Source organism: Myotis daubentonii, chromosome 10 (genome assembly GCF_963259705.1).
Source record: "Myotis daubentonii chromosome 10, mMyoDau2.1, whole genome shotgun sequence".
Classification (NCBI taxonomy): domain Eukaryota; kingdom Metazoa; phylum Chordata; class Mammalia; order Chiroptera; family Vespertilionidae; genus Myotis; species Myotis daubentonii.
Genome location: NC_081849.1, coordinates 52,186,714 through 52,205,651, shown reverse-complemented (window position 1 = coordinate 52,205,651; position 18,938 = coordinate 52,186,714). Strand labels below are relative to the sequence as shown.

The window sequence follows — 18,938 nt, the reverse complement described above, 5'->3', positions numbered from 1 at the left end:
ACGTCGAAGAAAGTTCCTCGCCAACTGCAGAAGAGGACTCACAATAGCCTTAAAATTAAATGGGTGAGGAGGGAAGTCTGAGACCTAGGGCGAGCCGTGCCAGGAGGACGCCCTCTGCCACCGGTGGGGCAAGGGTGCCCAACCTCCCTTTGCCTCCGCTGCCTCGGATACTTCCCATCAGAACCCATTGGGGTGGCGGGGTGATGTGCTAGGCCCAGCCAAAGTCAGGTTCAGCAGGGATGCGTAGAGCCCCCATGAGCCAGTTCTTAAGGAAACACTCGGGTTTTCTATGCAGCAATTTGTCTAACTGTGGGAGAAAGAAACCTTACAAGAAAAGCCTCTAGGTTCTCCATTCTCATGTAGATGAGGCGATGCGCTGGGACTGCAGCCTATGTACCCCCTCACCATTGTATCTCCGACTTGAACAAATAAAACACCCTCATTAATGTACAGGAAGTGGGAGCGGGAGAAGGCTTTGCTGTAGCCGCTGCCGGAGAGCTCGGGCTGCACTCTCCTAGTTCCTGGGACCCCACCTTGTGCATCATCCCAACACTCCGCTCCCACCGCCACCCACTCTCCACACTCCGGAACCCCTCACTGGACGCCTAAGGAACTTTCTATGGCAAAGGGAACCGGAGCACGGGAATTCTGTCCGTACCCCCGCCCCACCCCACCCCCTTTCCAGTCTCCACCCCCATAGTAAACAAAATGCTAGAGAACATTGTTTACAGAGGAAGTAATTAGGGTTTCCGCCCGCCGCAGAAACTCAGCGCGCACCTAGGAAGTTCCGACAGCAGCCAGCGACCCTCCAGGGCAGATGGCAAACTTGGAAAGTGGGCAAACGCACTGGTGGGCGCGCGTGGAGGGGCACAAAGAAGCCGCCAATATATATCATCTCAATAAAAAAAAAAACCGCTCTTGGAAAGCTTGCATAGTAATTGAGACGGGCGCGCTTTTCTGATCTGGGTTGGCATTTCCTCATCGCGAGCTGACAGAGCCAACTCAGGAAATTGCTGGTAATATTCATCTGGGGAGCACTTTCATTAAACGTAATTCATTCGCCTTTCACAATAAATTGAGTGACATCCTTACCGCAGAACCTTTTTATCCTTGATTAAGTGCTTGCCAAGCTTTGGTTTCCCACTTTATTGTCACATTCCTTCAAGCGGAGTCGTCAACATGCCAATCGGCGGCAGAAAAATGCGCGCGCCGTGTTTACCAAGCTCCGGGAGGAGTGAGTGCTGACATAGAGAGAAAGAGCTGGTCGCGAGCTTAAGTGGCAGATAAATCAAGACGGCAAATTCCTGCAAGCGTGCGGCGGGACTAGACGGATGGTGGCTAGGAGAAGGCAGGGGAAGATGAGAGAGCAGACTTGCTTAGCCACCCGCTGCTCCGGGAAGCCGCTGACCCGAGAGAGCAGACTCGCCTAGCCCCGCGGACTACCACCTCCCTCTATTAATTAAACCGGCGAGGACAGTTAGGGTCTTAAAATGAGATCTGAAGCTCCTAAAAGATGTGGTTGCTTTAAGATAACTTTTCCTGAATCAAATCAAACGTAGACGCTTTCTTTAAAATATATATATCAGAAAGAATGCACACCTCTAACTTGCCGCTTGAGAGCAGGCAAACTTTCAGGCTTCCATGGGTTTTCTTTATGGACAGAGGAGTGCAAGAAGCGTGTTATCCCTTATGGTCGGGATTCCCTTTGACCCTTAACATCAAAGCTGCGACAGCCAAACACACTGAGGGCTCTTCAGACCTCAGGTTTCCAAGCAGAGCTGACAACACTTCCTCATTTTGGGTCTGGGCAAAGCAGGGAAGCCATCTCCTTGGCAGTGTGTGGGCCCCTTCTCCCTTCCCCCTATGAAATCAGAGAACCCCAAGACAGAAAATTGCTCACTTGAAAGAGCAATATCCAAATGCTTTCATCACTCCAACGTCCTTTTGAAAACATTGTCCAGGACGGTTATTACCTGGACAATGCTGTCAATTTCTGTAGTCTGCAGAAAACCTTCCTGCAGCTAGAAAAGTGGGACATTGGGCACCTACCTCAAAATAATAAACCAATTTCCCTGCCGCCAGATATATTTTTCGCCCAGACAACACTTTCATTAAGGAAGAGATCGCCGTCGACAATTCAAAGCCAAATAGAAATCAACTTCGCACAAAGAGGAGCCGGGAAGTTAATGGCTTTCTGGGAAAATATGGGCTGAGAAAGTTGGAGCAATTCTGGTTCAATCCTTCTAATACTGAAGGCAGTTCCCCTGAAGCTATCACTAGCAGGCCCCAGACCATGATAATCCTCCTGGAAGTGAGGCAAAAGGGTGAGCCACCCCAGGGCTTCCCACACACCCAGGGAGCTGCTTTCCTGGTCAGTGGAGAGTTGAGCATTTCAGGAAAATGCAACTTCTCCCACAGAACCCTGGACTGAGGAAATATCATGTCGTGCTGCTGGAGCATGGGCTCCTTCTAAAATCCAGGTGTAATCCTATAGTCACAAGGCTGATATGGGGTAGAAGTTTCAGGAAATGCAGTGGGGTGACTTCCAAGTATGGCTTCCAACAACTGGCCTTACTAGAGAACACTGAATAGCCTCAACTAGTTAAGGTGTTATCAGGTGTAAGCTCAAATTGATTCAAGTTTTCAGTGGGCAGTTGGCTTAATTTTCAAAGGATGGGAAGTACAAATACCTAATCAGAGGAAAGACATTAGTGGTCTCTCTCCTGCTGCTCCTCCCCCCCCCCCCCCCCCACACACACACACCCTTCCCCAGCTTCCACATTTCTTAATAGCCACCTTCATAAGGAGTGAATTCACAGAAGGGTCTGGCTTCAAACAGTACAGTTACCATTCCATGAAATTACCAATCGCTGTTTAATATCTATTAAACAATTGGTGTGTAATTCACATTTTAAGGACACCCTAAATTCCTAAATTTGAGGGAATAGATTATTCAAAATGTTTTTTAAGCCCAACGGTTAGAAAGAAGTATCCATTCTTGCCCACACTGGTTAAAAACAACAACCAGATGATTATCCATTTTAATTCCTAACAGAACTGGCTAGTGGGGCCTAAGTTGGAGGGTAAGCATCTCCTCTCATTAGAATAGTACTGTGGAGGTGACTGATCACAGTCCAATCATTCAAACCCTGTTCAGAGTCTCTGGACTCAATTTCTGAGTAACTTTTTTGTTGACATGCCCAGGGAGCACCCATTAGAATTAATTCTTGACCCTGAAAATTGCCACAAGTGAGCCCCCAAACAGAGCTTTCTGCTGGGAGGTGCTCTCCCTATGTGCCCTGGCCTATCCTGCAGCTTGACCCACTGGGAATAACTCAATTTAAGACACCCAGTCCTCACAGCCAGAAACCACAGTTCCCAAGTTCACCCAGGGTGCACTTCAATTCAGTTAAAATGCTCCAGTCCTGCCATTAAGTCATACTGAGATATTCTGGAATTAGTCCAGGACTGACAGGAGAATAAAAATTGCGGGACTTTTTTTTTATTTTTAAGAAGTATTTTTATGCCATAGGTGTCTCTCCTGCTGAACTCAGACTTTTAAATCTGCAAAACACAGCATTCAATAAACAGAAGACTTCCTTCACTTTATTTTTTAAAAAAATAACTTCCCACTTCCCAGCACTTATTATTGGAGTTAGCCTTGTGGTAATTTTTTAAAATTCGAATATACTTTAGTGGGTAACTTTGCAGATGCTGTTCTAATTAACTCCCCACTGTAGTGCTAAAATAAGCTTCTAATTTGAAATAGGACAGACCCATCTCTCAATAAGCACAAAATGACACAAAATCCTCAACTTAGAACAGGCACTCAAAGAACCCTGGGCCAAGAAACATACCTTGAGAACATTCACCCACACACAGGCAAACAATTGTGCCTTAAACATGGAGCACTGATCTGCTGAATACAGTTGTTTTTCATAATAAGTTCCTCCCAAATTTGGGAGTATTTTCTGTATTTCTCCATAAACAGAAGACTAAATATTTTATATAGGGGATATCTAAACAAATCTTGCTCCCTGGACATAATGTGGTGATTACTCCCTGGGAAACATGACTGGGATTCCAAGAGCTTAAAGAAAAAGGTGTACTGGGGTATCAGCTAGGAGGCAATGCAAAAATAGAGTATCCCTGTCACAAAGTTGTGATGTGAGCTTGTAAAGACATAAATTTACTCCTTAAACTCCTCCCTGGCTTATTTCAATTCAAGGGCCGGGGGTTGGGGGGACACAAAATAAAATAACTACCTTTTTAGAACATAACTTGAATTAGCTCCTGACAACCTGCATGCATCTATTGCAGTTGCTTGCAAAGGTCTGGATGTTCCCGAGTACAGCCACCATAAATGCTAAGTTCAGTTACTGTTTCTGGTGTTTAGTAAAATAGGTGGGGAAAGAAGCTCTGGCCAATTCTTGGTCTGTCCCATTGCCCTGGAGCTTTAATTAAGGCTCTTCACTTCCTTAGTTGCCTAAAACCAAACTCTCCTGACTGCCCAATTCATCCTTTAAAATTCATTTCCCTGGTAAAAGTCAGCTTCCTGCTCCTTCAAGAAAACAGCCCAGGATTCTGCTGGCAAATAACCCTGGAATGACAATCCCGGGAAATACTACCTTGGATCACAACCACCAGCCTTTTGTTTTTGTGGCGTATGTGGATTCCAATCCCCAGCACACAAAACAACTTTAGATCAGAGAGAGAAGAATGTGCTTGTAAATCGCCTTCTCTATTTTATTGTTCACATTTGGTATTGTTTTGAGTGAAACTGGAAAAATTGTCTCCTTTCTCTGTATTGCCAAAAGGCATTCAGGTAATGAAGTCTGTAACTAAACGGTAATTGAATCAGCATAATTTGCACACTGAACGGTTTTCAAATGCTCCCAGTTTACAATTAAAGGAGAATTAATGCGCTTGTTGTTGAGAACGCGGCGCATTAGAATAAATCCAGCACTGTTGCTGTAATGAGTGGGAAACGGTTTAACTGCCAACAAACACATTTAAAATTTAACACAATGTATTGATTTCACTTCTGCTTTTGATATATTATTTTCCAGAATATCGAAATGCTCACTCCGAGCAATACACTGAGCCACAGCCGCCAGCCTTTTTCGTGTGTGTGTATAAAAGCACAGTCGAAGGGTAAGGACAGTCCTGAGGTTCAGGTCATACATACGTAGAGTTATGCAGAGGAGAGGGGCAGGAGGGGTTCGGTGATCAAGGGAATGCTTCACATTTCCCCTCTGTAGCTTTCACTTTGCAGTCCCTTCCCTTCCTTTCAATAAATAGTTTCTGTATTTCCTCTGACCAAACTTTCTGCCCTCCCTCTCTGGGCTCTCATTGTCAGCGGGTTTACTGGACACAGGTCGGGGCAAGAACGATTGAAAATGGGAAGTGGGAAGGACACTTTTTGCATTTCGTCTGCGTTGCAGCCAGGGAAGGCACAGACTTCGGCGACTGTCGGAAAGGCTGTTCTCTTGGATTGGCTGCCCAGGCTTTCACCTGTTTACCCTAAGTTGTCCTGTAGGCGAGGACACTGACGCGCAGCGCCCTCTGGCGTCCGCAGCTGCCACCGTCAGAAGAAAAAAGTGCAAAGACAGGCAATATTGAGGGTTCTTAGATTGAAGCTGACTACCCCTTAAATACACACACCCTCACATACATATTCACACACGTATACTTGCACACTCATTTACACAGAGTTCACACAACTAGCAGCCCTACTGTCACGTGCATCAGGGCAACGATGGCAACTCTTTGGCTCCCAGATTTGAAACTCGTGGGATTAAGGAAGAGCATTCCCCCATCCCATGTATACAGCCCATCAGAGATCCCAGACCGCCCCAGCGATCCTTACCCCTATTAGAACACACTGAGCCCTCAGCTAGCTCTGGAGGCACACAGATGGGGAAAGGGGGGTCAGCGGACTCAGCACAACTTCACCAGCAGGGTGAGTGCGCCTGGCCCTCCGAGACATTGCCCTCTGCGTCTCTGTTCCGCGCGCTGCCCACAGCTACCAACCCACTACCGCCACAATAAAGCGCTTCTTGCCATTCCCCCACTCTCCCAGGTACAACAGTGTGCAAAGTCCAGACCCCCCCCCCCCAATGCCTCTGGGAAGACTGGGACAGAGGCTTTGCTAGAATTCTCTCCCTGACTTCCCTAATAAGGGTCTGGGCACTGGATGTGCGGTTCTGGTTTGGTTATTTGGTGAAAAGGAGAGATTGGAAAAGAAGAAAAGAGAGCTGCTCCATGTTTGCCAGAGCATCTCTGAGCTAACTATCTGATCACTTGTGATGTTCCTAACTGATCAGCTTGCCCTGTCTCAGCCCTACAAGTCCAAAAAGTTAGCTGCACTTCTCATGTGCACATCTCCAACGAGAGGGGAGGCGGCTACGAGGGTGGATTCACTTTCAAAGCCACAGAGCAGATCCGTGATCCCCACTCTCCACTTTATTTCCTTTCCTTTAAACTCTGTGGATGCATCCATGAGAGTCCCTGTCTTCCATCCCCTCTCTTTGCCTCCTCCTGTCACAAAGCATCCCGTCTCATTATCTCCTGGGTCTCAGGGTGTCTAGTGTGCCCTAGGCGCAGTTCAGAATCCCACACAGGAGAGAGGGACTGGAGCAGGACATGGGGATGGGGTTCCCGGAAAATCCCTCAGGGACACGGAGACCAGCTTGGCAAAGTTATTCCCACACAGTCACCAGGAATGCCACTCTCGCTGAACTGGCGGTCTCACCCTCATCCCGCGCGCCCCCAATTGCCCGGCCTCGAGGCCAGGGTGGGATTGCGGGGGCGCAGGAGCGGCAAGGACTTACCAAGTAGACGGTGGGCTGCAGGAGGAGAAGCACGTACCAGCATGCAGCCTGCATCCTCCCGCGTCTCAAACTTCCTCCACGTTGCCTTCGCTGAGTCTTTGTTCCTTCAAAAACATAGATCCACCTGACGTCCACTTCACAGAGCAAGGAGCGCTCTCAGCAGCCTAGATACAAATGAAATTAGACAGCCCATGACCACGCGGGCAAGGTTAAGCTTGGCGACCGAGCTGGGAAAGGGGGTTGTGGCGGGGAGGAGTGAACCAAGAAAGCCGGGGGCGGGGGCAGGAAAAATCGAACAGCGAGTCAGTCCAGCGCCTGGAAGCAGCGAGCGCTAGGTCCGCAGGCCGGCGGGCAGGAGGTCGGGAAGCTGAGGGGCTCCTGGAGCCCGGCGCTCCTGGGGTGCGCGTTTCCGGGCGGTGGAGAGGAAGGTGGCAGGGCGCAGAGCCGCGCACAGGCTGGTTCGGAGCCGAGCGGCTCTGGCAGCAAAATCTGCCCTCGTCTTTGATGGTGGGGCGGCTGGGACCAAACGCGGCGGCTGGTTCTTTGCCAGCCCTGGCAGAGCTCACACACGTACACACCCGTGGAGAGGGATGGAGAGAAAGGACGAGGGAGAGAAAGGGAGAGAGACTGAACTGAAGGAGAGGGGCGCGGGAAAAGGAAGGGTGGGCAGAGCTGACCAGGATTAGGTGCTGGATATCTCCAGGCATTCAGTGGGGTGGGGGTGGGGAAAGGGGGTGTCAAATGTGCAAACAGGAAAGCCAGGCTCAGTTTACCCATTCAAGCTCCCTGCACCTACAGAAATACACACACACACACACACACACACACAGACAGACACACACACCCCTCTAGCAGTACTTTTATTCCAGCCAAGAGGCACAGTCAGTGCTAACTTCTAGAGTTAACGTCTGTGGGGTTTGTGAGGGTCACCCATCTAGCGCGCTCGGTCCCCCGACCAGTGACCCTCCCCGCCGCCCCTTCCCAGCGCCCCACCCCACCCCAACCCTAAGGTACGTACCGCACAGGACTGGGGGCAAATCCGGTGAGCTGGGGCCGCTCTGGGCAGGCTCCATGAAGGAGCTACTGGGGCCTGGCGTCTCCGGCGCCCCGGACATGCCCTCCCTGGCGCTTGGTCTCCATGTCCGGGCGCGGACCGGTCCGCTGCCGCGTCCAGCCTCCGCGGAGATGGCGTCCCAGGGTCCCGGCCAGGCTCAGGACTGGTTCCGCGGGAGCCTAGGCTTGGCACAGTTGGATTCACGGTGCAGGAAACTTAAGAGGCAAGAGAGGAAGGGGGAAGTAGAGCAGGAAAGAGGGGGAGGGAGGGAGGCAGAGGAAGGGAGAGAGGTGACTGCGCCAGGATACTGCGCGCCGGTCGGACGGACAGACAGAGTGGGACTGCCCGCGCTGGCTCTGGGACCAGCAGACCCAGGCTCCCAGCTTCCCGCGGCTGCGAAGGATGGTAAAAATGACTTAGGGCAAGTCCTCGGAACTTGAACTTGAGAGATAAGATACTGGCCTTGGCAAGCAGTCCGAATTTCTGGAAGAGGGGTAGGGTGGCGAGCGCCTGGCGGCAGGACCTGTACCCGCACCCGCGCCCCGGGGAAGCCCGGGAGCCAGTCCGGATCCGATCAGAGTCGCAGGCGCTCTCCGCGGTCCTGCCCAGCCACGGAGGCACAGACACTCTGGGGTGCGCTGGGGTTCAGGGCGGGGACCCGGTGGAGCGTTCTTCGTAGGTCCGCGGTCCCACGCGCCTACTCCCCGTTCCGGGCAATTACATTGGCAAGTGGGTAAAGGATGCCTCCGAGACTAATTGGTACCTCGTGTAAATAGATGCCGCTCTCAGGCTCTCCGCGGGCCCAGCCCGCAGGGAGAACGGGCTCCTGTGCTGTCTCTGGCGGCCACAGCGTCCCCTCCCCGGGGGACCGGGGGCGTGAGCAGCACAGCGACCGCCAGGGGAGTGGCGGGGAGCGTATCCCAGCCGCGCGTCGGGCAGGAATGGGCGCCGGACAGTGCAGGGCTCCCCTGCCGGCCTCCGGCACTGACGCTGGGCGCCGCGGACCTGTGGCTGCGGGGCCCCAAGCGGAGGCGCTGCGGACCGCCAGCCATTCAGCGCGGCAGCCGGAGGACTGGGCGACCTTGTGCGCTGACTCCTCTCTGCGGGCTGGGCCGAGCAGGAGGAGGGGTGGGGAGTAGGGCGGGGGGGGGGGGGCGAGGGGGAGAGAAAGGGAGGACCAGGGCGTGGGCGGGGGACACAGGGGAATATTGGACCACCTCCCTCTCTCCTGACACCTCCTATTCAACCAGCGTCTCCCAGTCTTGGTCTCTTTGCTCTGACTCTGTCTGTTTTTCTCAATCTCTCCCCTTGCTGTTTCTATCTCTCAGTATATTTTCCGTCTGTTTTCTCTGTCTTTTTTGGGTTCCGAGACTGTCCTGGGGGTCTTTCTACCTGTGTGTGTCCCTCTCAGGATTGCTAACTCCACCTCCATCTCCGTAAAGGGGTCTCATTCCGTCTCAAACCTCATCTCCTTCTTCTCCCCTTCGCCCTCTCCAGCGCGCAACTTCACCCTGATCTGCTGAGATCCTGGACTAGGCCCTGCTGGCGGGTGCTGGCGGAGACCAGCGCCTCCTAGGCGGGCTCCGACTCCGTCCACAAGTCCCACCTGGGCTGAGGGCATTTTTCTCCCCTCCACCTTGCCCGTGACTTCTCTAAGACCGCTCTTCTCCAGGGCCCGGCCTGGAATGGTGCACGCAGCTGGGTGACAATTTGGTACTCATCTGTAGAGTTGGGTTGAAATTGATCTCAGGAGCCCAGGTTGGTGGCATCAAAATAGAATCATGCCTTTTAATGAGTTTAGGGAGTCCTTTCCTCCCACGTGGCTGTTGGACACCTCAGGCTCTGTGGTTTCATCACTGGGGGGGGGGGGGGGGTGGTGAGGGGGATGTGCCCAGGTACAATGTATGCCCTACACTAGAGATCCTGGGGACCACAGGTTGAGTTCTCCTGGGGAACCTTAGTAACCCCACCCCCACCCCCAAAACAGCAGTAAAATCAGCTGAACCTCCCTGTTCTACAGCAAACAGAGAAGCCCCACTGAGACCTTCCCCTGGAATCACACCTCCAATTTAGATTCCCTTGTAGGACATACCTGCCAGGTACTTTGAGGCCTACTGTCTCCCTTCCAGATAAAAATAGCTCTTTAAAGAGCAAGCTCTTCTAATCTCAAAGTTGTAGCTGCTGCCATGACCTCTTGGAATTCATTGGGGCCTATGAAGAGTAAGGCAGTGAAGCACACTTTCTAATTGGACTCTGGAAAAGGCACTTTAAAAGCATACACTTATAGCCCTAACCGGTTTGGCTCAGTGGATAGAGCATAGGCCTGTGGACTGAAAGGTCCCAGGTTCGTTTCTGGTCAAGGGCATGTACCTTAGTTGCGGGCACATTCCCGGTAGGAGGTGTGCAGGAGGCAGCTGATCGATGTTTCTCTCTCATTAATGTTTCTAACTCTCTATCCCTCTCTCTTCCTCTCTGTAAAAAATCAATAAAATATATTTTTAAAAATACACTTATATAGAGCATACCTGCAATGCTATGTTGGCTATCTTCACTTACCAGGTTTTTCACACTCTTAAAAAATTTAGAGAAGAACCCTAGCCAGTTTGGCTCAGTGGATAGAGCGTGGGCCCAAGGGCTGAAGGGTCCTGTGTTTGATTCCGGCCAAGGGCACCATACCTTGGTTGCAGGTTCCCCCACCCTAGTCGGCTTGCGTGCAGGAGGCAACCAATCCATGTTGTCTCTCTCACATTGATGTTTCTCTCTGTCTCTCCCTCTCCCTTCCACTCTCTCTAAAAATCAATGGAAAAATATCTTCAGGTGAGTATCAACGACAACAAAAAAAGTTTAGAGAAGAAAAATGAATGCCTCAGGGCTCATAGCTGAGGCTGAAGGGTCAAAGTGAGGAAAGGCAAGCTTTATCTGAATCCACCCTCAAGGATTTAGGAGGCCATCCTAAAATTGACAGCCATTGTTCCAGCTGCCAGGGCCTCCCAGGCTGGAATGTGGGGCTGGAGTCAATGTCGTCTGCCTCCACCCAGATGCCCAAGTACAATGCTCTCAGAACTGAACTTGCATCTGACCTTTGTGGAAAATGAGAAAGAATCGGGCCAGCTTTGGGATATACCAAGTTCTTTTCTAAACCTGACTTCAAAAACATTCTGCCTTTAGTGCCATTGAGCCTTAAAAAATGACTGCTTGTGAAATAGAAAGATGATCAAGGACCTTAAAATCTCTGTCTGAATGGGACTGATTATTTAAGAAAAGCACCGCAGGCACCTGGTAATGGGAACTGGCCTGCCAAAGAGCTTTTTAAGGTAATGACCTGAGATTTTCTGCCCAGACATTCAACTCTTAAGGATCCTATGAAACACTTGGCCTAGGATATAAAACAGCAGTGGAATGCCATTTTTTTTTTGTATTTTTGCAGGAGTCTTCATTTCCTGTAGTAGTCGATCAGAAAAGGACACTAAGGCATGTAACACTGAAAAACGGAATCATCATTTGCTAAACCTCTCTAATTTTAATGACCTAAAGTTGCGGGGGCGCGGGGGGGGCGGGGCGCGGAGACAAGGATGGCTCACTCGCCTCCTCCATTCCTAGCATTTGCTTTAAAAAGAACCAAAACCAATAAAGCATGATTCACATACATGCTTCTGTTTCAAGTATTCCCCTACTGGAAAGAAAATGCACTCTTAGAACACATCTGTAATCGGCCTTCCTGGGATGGAACAAAAAATGCGATTATGCTTAAGGAGAATAGTATTCATATCAACATTTTTAGACTTTACTCATGTTAAGAATCCTTTAAGAAATTGCTGTCTTTCTAAATTTTTCAGAAATTGCTGTCTTTCTAAATTTTGTGTGTGGTGCAACTTACTATACATATAACTTAGCATGAATGATCACCACAGTAAAACATAGTCCTCTGCCCTCTGCTTTTCCCCAAGTCTACCTGATTTGCTCTAAAATGAATAGCATAAAGCAATAATATATATTTCTCTCCAGGAAATACAGTATATATATTTTTTTCAGAATCTAAAGGGGCTGACCTAAAAAGAAAACATTGATTTTCTTTAATCCTCACCTGAAGATACATTTTTATTGATTTAGAGAGAGAGAGAGAAACATCAATTGGTTGCCTCCCATATGTGCCCAGACCGGGTATCAAACTCACAATCCAAGTATGTACCCTGAATGGGAATCGAACCTGAAACATTTTGGTGTACAGGATGACATTCCAACCAACTGAGCCACCTGGCCAGGGCAGAAAATATTGATATTAAATAATTGTGTTGAACACAAGAAAAAAATAAAATTAAAATTCATCTGAAATATATTAATACTTCTGTTAACTGAAATTAGCTGTTTTGGTTGATTTGGTTCGGTTCATTTGTGTGATTCTCTTTTCCAAAGGGGAGAGTTATGAATTATCTTGGGTTTAAGGAGAAGAGAAAAAGAAAGAACTGAACTTGGAGTTCTATAAAACTCTGTCTTAAAATGAAACTGTCTTAAAATGCATGAATATCATCATCTTTTACCCAAAATCCAAGTAAAAATAAAAAACTGTTGTGATGAAGCACCCAGCAATTGACTTGCTTAATCTTCAGACCATAATATCACTTTGTATGGAGAGCACCACATTGTACCTATTTTATTCCCTAATAGTGACAAAAAAAAAACTTACAAAGCATGTATTATCCTTACACTCTGACCTTAGTATAACCTGGCATTTGCATGTTTTCTGACTTTGGACAGTGCCTGAAGATTCCCCTGTCCTCAGAACCCTAATATATATAAAAAGAGGAAGTAGAGTTAGATGATGTCTACAGTATCTTCCAGTTCTAAAATTCCTTTATTCTGCCCTAACCCATTTGGCTCAGTGGACAGAGTGTCAGCCCAAGGACTAAAGCGTCCTCGGTCCAATTCTGTACCTTGGCTGTGGGCTCAATCCCCAGTAGGGGGTGTGCAGGAGGCAGCTGATCGATGTTTCCAACTCTCTACCCCTCTCCCTCCTCACTGTAAAATAAATACAATATATTTTTTAAAATAAAATTCCTTTATCCTATTTTTGTATCATTAAATGTGAAGTCATCTCTGGTTTCAAAAACTTCACAAATAACCATTGCACGCTGCATTCTAATTTTCAAAGACATTAATATTAAAAAAGGATATTTTGTTTGGTGTGTTTCAAAGATTTTAAGTCGTCTGTGTTTGTGGGTTTGCACCAGCACCTTGTTAGTGCACTTCTTCTCTTCTCCACCCTTATAACCTTTCTTCTAGGTCAAGGGTTCACTCAATTGTATTAATTATATCATTTTTTCATATAAATTGTTCTGCAAATGTTTTCTAATGTCATTGATTTATGAGAATCTACATGCGGAGTGGCATCCTTATATTATGGATACTTGTTTTTCAAGATCCAAGGCCATTTTCATTACTTTTGACGAATTCTTAAATGTCACTCAGGACAACTAAGAAACCCCTCACCCCAAGCTATTTTGCTTGTGGAAAGAAGGAAATATCATTTGCAAAGTGATTTGGTATTTGAATGTAGTAGAACTTGCTTAATAACTATGAGACATGTGTGCTAAATTACCTTTACAAGAATGCTTTAATAACAAGATCACTGGACTAGAGAGAAAAAATAGCGTCAAGCTCGGGAATTAAAAAAAAGGGGGGGGGGAGGGAATCAAAAGCTTTATGTAGAAGGCATTTTCTTTTTTAGAGGTAATTTATATGCTCAGCCTTTGTATCCACATTTCATTTATTCTGCTAGGTGAGGACAGAAGGTTCTCAAAGGTAGGATAGCTTCGATTATACTCACAAACTTTAAAAAGAGAATGAACACAATAAGAAAAATTGAAGAAAGTCAGCATTAAAAAGGCAGTTGACTGTAAAAGATGGGAAGACCAGGGTCATTGCCCAGAAATCATAATTAAAAATGTTTTAAATATTGTGAATAAGCAAACCTTTGCATTATAATCTAATTACAGACATTATTCATGGTGGTCTCTCCAGGGGTTATTAATTGACAATTCCCTAAAGCAGAATCATTAAAGACAAAGAACTTGATAACCACTGTTCTGTTAACAAAGTGAAATACAGTATTTGCTTTCAGCCAGAAAGAGCACTGGGACTCTGAACCATGTAGGGATGGAAGAAATGATGAGGATGAAGGCTGACAACTCTGGGGTTGTCTGAGAACTGAAAACAAGTCTGCAAATGCCCATTTCATCTCCATAACCTAAAGTACCTAGATATTTTGAAACACACATGCTTTTACAGCTTTTATCCTGATTTGGCAATATGAAGACAGAACTTTAAAACAAGATGATTTATACTGGCAAGGGACAAATGGCCTCTGCAACCCAAATATCAGACTGACAAGAATGTCTGGGATTAGACATCTTTTAAATAAGAGATGTCACACGGATGCAACAACTCTCTCAATTTCCCTTTTTAACTTCAACCTAATGAAAACAACTACACCAGAATTTTACCATAATTAATTTCAAGGGTTATGCCATAAAATCACTTAATATTACACTTTTTTTTTGCCTTTCCTGGCTCTAATAATAAAATGCTTTTGATAAAATTCCAAGCAAAATGGTATAACATCACAGTTTGTATTAAATTGGTGGTAATTTCTCAATGTTCTGCAGTTTTCAATAGGGTGATAATGACTACCATTTACTGAGTCCCAGGCCCATGTCAGGAACCTGAACCTGGATTTTATTTGCATAATCCTACTGTCTCCCTAGTGATTCTATGAGCAGCAATCTGCAATTTTTTTTTTTGAGAGGAAATCTCTCAAATTAGATAAAATCACCTTTACAGTAGTTCTCCATCAAAGCTGACTTAAATTTGCTAGCCACTGGGTCATTCATTTCCACTTCCTCCTTCTCCTAACTCTATTCTTTATTTTATTTTCAGTACCACCATTCTCTCTCCAAGTTTTTCAACTAATCCTCGAAAGGTTCCATCTCAGATTATCCATGGACTCATCTTCATACAAGAAACATTGGTGCTTCTCAGGGCTCTGTCAGTAACTCTTTTTCTCTTTTCACTCTGACTAGGAAATCTGTCTATTTCCATGGTTTTACCTATTTTTATACCCAATGACCAACAAGTTCTTAAGTCCAGCCCTGATATTTCTCTTGGCTCAACTATTTAATTGTCTGTATACCCCCTTAGATGTCCTAGAGATACCTAGACTCAATATGCCTAAAATGGAACACATTATATCTTTACATTACACACATATTCTGTTGGTTGGTGTGATAGATTCTGGACTTCTTTACTTGTAATAGGATTAAGCCCATGCCCTTTGCCAACTGACCTCACAGTGGGGATGTATACCTCCCCATATGTACAAAATTATTTAATTTATTTCTTTTTTTCTTACTTACTTTCTAGGAAATACTTCAAGAGGTATAGCATGTTTCCACTTGTTCCTCTAGTCACCAGGAGGAAGCTGAATCCTAAGTGTGGGTCCTGAAATGAAAAAACACATAAAGCATCCAGAACCTGCCCTGTGATCTGGAGCACAGTCAGCAACTGACTTGCAGTCTGCAGATCCAGAAGTGAGAAATAAATGGTCACTGTTTAACCATCCAGATTTGGGAGTTACTGCCCTGGCCAGGTGGCTTAGTTGGTTGGAGCTGCTATCCCATACACCAAAGGTTGCAGGTTTGATTCCCGGTCAGGGTACATGCCTAGGTTGCAGGTTCGATCCCCAGTCAGGGCATGTACTTGTGGCAACCAATTGATGTTTCTCTCTCACATAAATTTCTCTCTCTAAAAAATCAATAAAAAATATATCCTCAAGTAAGGATTAAAAAATATATATTTCAGAGTTATTTGCTTTGCAGCATTATCACAACCAAAGCTGGTGAGTTAGTGACACCACTACCACACTGGAAGCCCTACATATCAGACTTATTTATGCCTTCCCCCCCCTACACACACACATACACATCAATATATAAAATTACACATCAAAAATAAAATTGCTAACACTTCTCAAATTTTCACCTAATTATTTCTCTTATCTCTCCTCTCTTCTCTGTTCCTGCTAGTGCTACTAACTCAGGCTCACATCATCAGTCATCTAGTCTATGGCAATGGCCTTCTAACTGCCCCCCCTTTCAGCTTCTAACTCCACACATATACCCTCCTCCATGCCACCTGAATGGTAGGCTAAAACAAAAATATGTCTACATCACATACTTGCTTAAATATCTTCACAGCTTCCCATTGCTTACGGAATCAAGTCAAACTCCTCAGCTCAGTACAGAAGACTGCTTTGGAGCTGGCCTCTGTCCACTTTTCCATCTTCATCTCCTGCTTCCTTGCCCCTGCTTGATGACACATTTCACATTTATCAGGTACGAGATCCATAGAGCTTCCAACACACAACTGTATGTCTCAACTTAGGATCTTCATACCTCTTTCCTTTACTTTGAATCTTCTCAACAAAACCTCTTGGTGAACTACTTATCTTCCTACAAACCTCTACTCAGAGATCACCTCCCCTCCTCTCCATTTTCCTCAGCAATTTGTGCAATAAAACACAATTATAAATTATTTACACCATGCTGTTTACACATTTGTCTTCTCTACTGGATTGTCTAAATTGAGTGGTCATTTCTAATCTTACTTGACTTACAAAGCATTTGATTGTGTTGCCTACTCCTCTTTCTTGGTTTCCCCCTACATCCATGAGCACTTCTTTTGAGTCTTTTTGCTAGGTCCACCGCACTCCTAACCTCTTAACAATGAAGTATTCAAGGTCTCTTCTTTATCTGTACGGGTTCCCTTGACTATCTCATATCTTTAAATACTATCTACACACTGATAATATCTAAATATTATCTAAGTTTATATTTTCAGTTTTGTAACCCTTGCCTTGCCTTGAACTAGACTGAGCTGAACATTCAGCCACACTTGGAAAACAGAGTGTCTAGAAAACAGCCTAGAAAACCCCTTGCAAGGAAGCATATCAGACACTCTGGAATAACAAGTCTTCACCTATGAAGTGCTCAAATGCTGCATAATTGCAAAAAAGTTTTCAGGCAAATCTCAGCCAGGTGAAATGAGCAAAAGGAATCAGGCCAGAGTGGCTTAGGCCAGAAGGCATAAGTTCCCTCACCCCAAACACTCTCAAAAATTCTTCTCAGAATTAAGCACTGAATGAGAAATTTGGTCTGAATGGGTTACTCAGGGACTGACTCATTAAACCCCCTCACTTCTAGGACCAAGTGTGCCTTGGTACCAACACAGTCCCTAGATGTCTCCACATTCTAACTTTATTCTGCACCACTACACTAAAAGAAAAAATAAAACCTGTCTCAAATGTCAGTTGTTTCACCCCTTATTAGTATCTCACCCAAAGATTTATTACAATCAGACCCTGCCTTATCCCCTCCTGCCTTCAGGACCAAGTAAAAAAAGGAAGGGGATGAAGAGAGTACAGTTCTGGAAAGGAACATGAGCACCATTATCATAACTACCAACTTTGGGTCTAGTAAATGGGGTTAACCATACCCATAGGAAAACAGGACACTAGGCCTCATGGCTCTAGTCTTCTGAATGAATCTTTTTTGGCAGAAAAGGTAACTGTGAGGCCTTTGGTCAAGGAAAAATACTAGTACTTTTTCCTAAAACAGTTAAACTCATATGACATCAGTGGCTCCTGCTCCATGATCTCCAAGGTCTCACTATCCAGCCCTGAATTGTATTTCATTTTCTCCAATGACAGGACTCTAAAGTAACTTATAGCCCACAATTACCTGAATTCAATGGCCTTTCTCAATTTTCATACCAAGTCTCCACAAAGCCATAATTCCTAGGTTTCTTACTCCCTGACAGTTCCTTCTCATCTCTTATGTGGGTTCTTCCTACTAACTTTCCCTAGGCTGCCAATTTTCTATCTTTCATACTCTTCCTTTTGACTTAAACTGCAATCCATTATCTTCAGTTACCAGAGGGCATCTTCATTCAAATGCCCTACCCCTGTCTAACACAATGTTCAAGAGTGAACTTATCAATTGGCCCAATACCCTCCTCCTCAACACATACACATTCCTATTCACAGATATCTTCATTTTTTAAAATTAACTTTATTGTGGAAAGTATTACAATTGTCACCTCCCACCCCATTGACCCACTCCACCCCACCCAACCCAAACCCACATTATTGTCTGTGTCCATGGGTTATGCATATATGCATGTAAGTTCTTTGGTTAATCTCTTCCCTCTCCTCCCTCCCCCTTCACTCTGAGATTAGTCAATCTGTTCCATGCTTCCATGTCTCTGGAGATTCATCATCTCATACCTGGACAGCTACCTTGTAACTGGCTTCCCTGGCTATAGTCTTTCCCAATTCCCATTAATCTCACTACTGTGAGTATCATAATAGTAGGGACTATGTCTTATTCACATTTGTACTCCAGGCACCTAACAGGGTGCATAACAAAGAGTAGTTGCTCAATAAATATTTGCCTGATGCATTGATCAAATCCTTACACCACTCACAGATTATTTTTTAAACAACATATTGCCCTGTTATTCCATTGGGAAAAAAAAAAAACTTTTTAAAAATCTTGTCTAAGCCGGTAGTCAGATATCCTTAGTGCTGCCACGGAGGTGGGAGAGGCTTCCGCCGCTGCACTCACCAGCCGTGAGCCGGCTTCTGGTGCATTGACCACCAGGCGGCAGCTCCTGCATTGAGCATCTGCTCCCTGGTGGTCAGTGCGCGTCATAGTGACCAGTCCTTCCCCCATTTGGTCAATTTGCATATTAGCCTTTTACTATATAGGATTTTTCCAAGAAACTATTTCTTCAAGAGACCTCTCAATCAGAACCATGGTAGGTAACAGAAACTCAAAGCTTCTCTTCTTGAATCTGGGGTAGAATGCTTACATTCACACCTATAGTATTCTTCATCCCACCTCCTTTCCTCTGCCCCATCTGTAAGCAATCCTAGAGATAGTAACTGTCTAGGATACCCTAAGGCAGTAGTTTTCAAACCTTAGTTTACTGAATTTTTA

At 46.0% G+C, this 18,938-nt stretch overlaps 1 protein-coding gene across 1 annotated transcript in view; it reads right to left on the bottom strand.

The window, feature by feature from the left end:
- NXPH1 (neurexophilin 1) overlaps positions 1–7,078 on the bottom strand; it is a 276,086-nt gene extending 269,008 nt beyond the window's left edge. The window contains exon 1 of the mRNA XM_059712426.1: positions 6,834–7,078. Coding sequence (XP_059568409.1) covers positions 6,834–6,887 — 54 coding nt within the window. The 5' untranslated portion in view covers positions 6,888–7,078. The remainder of the gene's footprint in view (positions 1–6,833) is intronic.
- Positions 7,079–18,938: the final 11,860 nt, after the last annotated feature.